The sequence below is a fragment of the Pyrus communis genome, chromosome 3, assembly GCF_963583255.1.
Source record: "Pyrus communis chromosome 3, drPyrComm1.1, whole genome shotgun sequence".
In the NCBI taxonomy this organism is placed as follows: Eukaryota; Viridiplantae; Streptophyta; class Magnoliopsida; order Rosales; family Rosaceae; genus Pyrus; species Pyrus communis.
The window spans coordinates 12213024-12217055 of record NC_084805.1 but is presented as its reverse complement, the minus strand read 5'-3'; the positions used below and the strand labels follow the sequence as shown (position 1 = coordinate 12217055).

General features: G+C 39.7%; 2 protein-coding genes across 2 annotated transcripts; one reads left to right on the top strand and one right to left on the bottom strand.

Annotated features, from left to right (window-relative positions):
• The first annotated feature begins 1120 nt into the window (after positions 1–1120).
• On the top strand, positions 1121–1489 carry LOC137728179 (uncharacterized). Its single transcript, XM_068467044.1, has one exon. The coding sequence runs from the start codon at positions 1121–1123 to the stop codon at positions 1487–1489; it is 369 nt and encodes a 122-aa protein (XP_068323145.1).
• Positions 1490–2118: 629 nt separating this feature from the next.
• On the bottom strand, positions 2119–3384 carry LOC137728178 (uncharacterized mitochondrial protein AtMg00810-like). Its single transcript, XM_068467043.1, has 2 exons — positions 3179–3384; positions 2119–3091 (listed from the first exon to the last, which is right to left on the bottom strand). The coding sequence occupies exons 1-2, from the start codon at positions 3382–3384 to the stop codon at positions 2119–2121; spliced, it is 1179 nt and encodes a 392-aa protein (XP_068323144.1).
• Between the last annotated feature and the right edge of the window lie 648 nt (positions 3385–4032).

Sequence of the window (4032 nt, the reverse complement as noted above, 5' to 3'; positions counted from 1 at the left end):
TTTCCTAGCTTCTCTTGACTTCAATTTCGTCCATCCACATTGCTCCATAGTTAAGCTGTCCAATCCATGCCCAAAACTGCTCCAAATAGCTCCAAATTGCACTTTCTTGCTCCTTTTGTCACTAGGACCTAAAAACATACGAAAATAGCTTAAAAGACTAAAATAAATAGTAATTAACTAAAAAAATGCAAGGAAACAACATAACTAAGTAGCATAAATATGCTCCTATCAGCGCCTGCCTACTCGGGCTACTCCCAGGACCGGCACTGTCACCAAAGACAGATTGCCACGTACAATACTTGAGCAACGACCAGATGTCATATCTAGAGAAAAAAAAAAGTCTGTACTAATCATGTGCTTTAATAAGAATAAATCATGTAATATATTCTCAAGTACTAAAAAACGAAGAGCAGCATGTCAACGGAAAACACATTTACCATATGCACTTATTTAACCGTTCTTTGAGGGTATCTCACAATGAGGGTCTACCACTGATTTAGAGCCTCACAGTTGCTTGGAACCCGATTTTCTTCCCAATAATGCAAAGACATTGTTGGAGTTCTTCTTTTGCTTTATTATCTAACAAATGAAAATATTGCATGAGCGAACCATCACTAGGTCGTAAAGGTAATGCTCAATAGAACATATTCTTCCATCTATTACACACACACACACACACACACACACACACACACACACACACAGCATGCGTACATATATTTTCAAAGTTAAAACCAAATATTGCTTTCATGAGCCTTAGAGCCTTAGTTGTTTTGGGTTTACCATATCAAACTTTGTGGATCTGCTTATACGTGAATGCTGATGGCCATGGCCATCTAGAGGCGGGGTTGCCAAATCGAAGATGTTTATGCTTAGGTACTATTTTCATTATCAATTAGCTAAATTGATCATTTGAGTCCATAATTATCGACAATAGTATTGACAACACGAGAATTTAAAAGTTGTTTTATTTGTATTATCTTAATTGACACTCCAGTCTGTTATCTTTTTTAATAGAAGACAGAACGGCATAACCTCTATCTATTAGAAAGACCAAACTAGATGTCAGTTGAGTTGATACAAATAATAGTTTTATCCATAGGGTTAATAATATGCGTGCATGCCACAGTTCATATTGCAGGGAAGCTATAAGCAAGCTCAAGGAGATCATCGACGCCATTTCAGCAGCAAGCTGAGGGGAGCTGCAAAGAACATATCAAGCAGAATGGTTGAAAGTGATAGTGAGGATACTGACATGATGGAAAGGGAGACTGGCAGTAATAGTTCATCGTCATGGAGGTGTAGCTGGGTGCCGCATCCAAAAACAGGAATATATGTTCCGAAAGGGCATGAAAAGGTGATGGATGATGTGCCTAAGGGAGCTGCTTCTTTTAACCAGACTTTCTGGCTCCGGAATGTTGATGGAGTACTTGAGAAACCCGACCCGGATACTCCTCCCGAGCATTACTATCACTACATGCATATGTAATGTGACAAATGGAACCTGATTCAATTCATTGTGATCGTGATCAAGTTTTATAGCTGAGCAATTAATTAAAATGATCAAAATTAGTAGAGGGTTAGCTATTCTGAATAATATGGCCACATATAATTAACCTGAAGCCCGGAAGTATCTCACGACTATGTAGGCTGTATAGCAGTGTAATAAGCTTGTCTTAATGTGTGGAAATTTTAGCTTTAAGTTTCAATGTATTTTTCATAGATTGATTGAATGTACCGGGGGGGGGGGTATATAATGAGGTACAAGGTTACAAGCAACCTTACCTTGACATTTCCTATTAACCCGGTAAACCCTAAACCTGTCACTCCTTAAATTAAGGGAGTGCATCAAGTAGCTATCACACAACTATCAACAAGTCATCTAGATGTCAATCTTCCTCAAATTAAGGGATTAGACTTAATAGAGAATCCCATGGAAAGAGGGAACATAAAATCTGGTAGCATCAGTCACCCCATATCGTCTAATATCTATATGCAGCATCAGTGGGGTAACTTATGCAGCATCAGTCACCCCATGTTGTCTAACATGTAGCATCAGTGGGGTGACTTATGCAACATCAGTCACCCCATATCGTCTAAATCGTCTAATACTCCCCCTCAAGCTAGATCAAGAAGATTAATTGAGCCAAGCTTGCCTAAAAAACGATGAAATGGAGCTGATGCCAGTGCCTTGGTAAAGAGATCTGCCAGTTGATCATGGCTTCGTGTGAATATGGTCCGTATGACTTGAGTTTGAACTTGAGCTCTAATGAAATGGCATTCCACTTTGATATGTTTGGTTCTTTCACGAAACACAGGGTTGGCATCGATGTGCATGGCTGCTTGATTATCGCACATAAGGGACATAGAGGACGGAGTAGGGAATCCTAAGTCTGAAAGAAGCCCTTTAAGCCAAATAAGTTCACAAACAGTGGCTGTCATGGCTCGATATTCAGCCTTTGCGCTGGAATGAGCAATTACTTGTTGCTTCTTGCTCTTCCAAGTAACAAGATTGCCCCCCACAAATGTACAATAGCATGTGGTAGATTTTCTATCAAGTGTATTCCCTGCCCAATCTGTTTTCGTGTAGCCACTAATGGTAGTGGACTTATTGTTACGCATGATGATTCCTTGCCCTATTGACCCCTTGAGGTAGCACAAAATTCTTTTAACAATGTGAAGGTGATCAACAGTGGGAGAGTGCATAAATTGGCTTGCTAAGCTCATTGCATATGTGATATCTGGACGTGTGATGGTGAGATATATAAGTTTCCCTACTAACCGTTGGTAATAACTCACATAATGCATGGCTTCTCCATCTATATTGAGCCTCAGTTTGCAATCCATGGGAGTGATGGCAGGTTTGTAGTCAAGCATGTTTGCTTCTTGAAGAAAATCTAGTACATATTTGCGTTGATGTAGAAATAGCCCCTTTGAAGATGCCATTTCAATACCCAAAAAATACTTGAGCTGCCCCAGATCTTTGATAGCAAATGTTTGATGTAGTGAACGTTTCAGTGCCTCAATTTCAACAGCACTGTCTCCTATGATAATGAGATCGTCCACGTATATGAGAACCACTAATTTCCCACTGGTACCAGTTCATAAAAACAGTGAGGAATCAACATTACTTCACATAAAACTAGCCTTCTCGAGTACTGAACTGAGCTTGGCGTACCAAGCTCTTGGGGATTGTTTCAATCCATATATTGCGATGTGCAATTTACACACCATGTTGCCTTCAAGACCATTATAGCCTGGAAGAGGCTGCATATACACTTCTTTTTGTAACTCTCCATGAAGAAAAGCATTCTTCACATCCATTTGATAGAGGGACCACCCACAATTTACATCAACTGAAAGTAAAACCTTCACGGAATTCATCTTGGCTATAGGTGCAAATGTTTCTTTGTAATCTACCCCAAAGGTCTGGGTGAAACCTCGAGCTATAAGTCTAGCTTTGTGTCTCTCGATAGAACCATCAGCCTTGAATTTGATCTTGTAAATCCAACAACTTCCAATAGCCTTTTTTCCAGGTGGTAGTTGAACTAAACTCTAGATGTTGTTTTCTTCCAGTGCATGAAGCTCATCTGCCATGGCTTGATTCCATTGTGGGAGGAGTGATGCTTCTCGGAAACTCCTAGGTTCACAGTGTTTATCAATTTCACTGAGAAATGTAGCATGAGATGTAGAGAACTCATGAAAACTGATGCTTTCAGTGATAGGGTGTTTTGAGGCATAAGTAACATAATCTTGCAACCTAGTTGGAGGTTTCCTTGTTCGAGGAAGATTTCTTTTAATCATTTGAGGCTCTGTGAAAGGTTGAAAGTGATCAGAGTGAGACTCATCATTCTCTTCACTAGCAGGAATCGGACTAGCAGTGACTGAGTCAGTTTGCACTTCTTCACCATCAGAAATCACAGAGACTGAGTTTTCTTCCAACACAGAAGGATTAAAGTTTTGAGGGAATGGAAATAACTCAAACAATTCCTCCCTTTTACTTGTAGTAGTTCATTTGGAAGTGAAATAAGG

What these genes read in the sequence shown, in the direction of transcription:
- LOC137728179 (XM_068467044.1), top strand. Translation starts at nt 1,121, where the DNA reads ATGCCACAGTTCATATTGCAGGGAAGCTATAAGCAAGCTCAAGGAGAT.
- LOC137728178 (XM_068467043.1), bottom strand. Translation starts at nt 3,384, where the DNA reads ATGAATTCCGTGAAGGTTTTACTTTCAGTTGATGTAAATTGTGGGTGG. An exon ending in AAACAATCCCCAAGAGCTTG is followed by an intron (nt 3,092 to 3,178) that starts GTACGCCAAGCT and finishes AACTGGTACCAG; the next exon opens with TGGGAAATTAGTGGTTCTCA.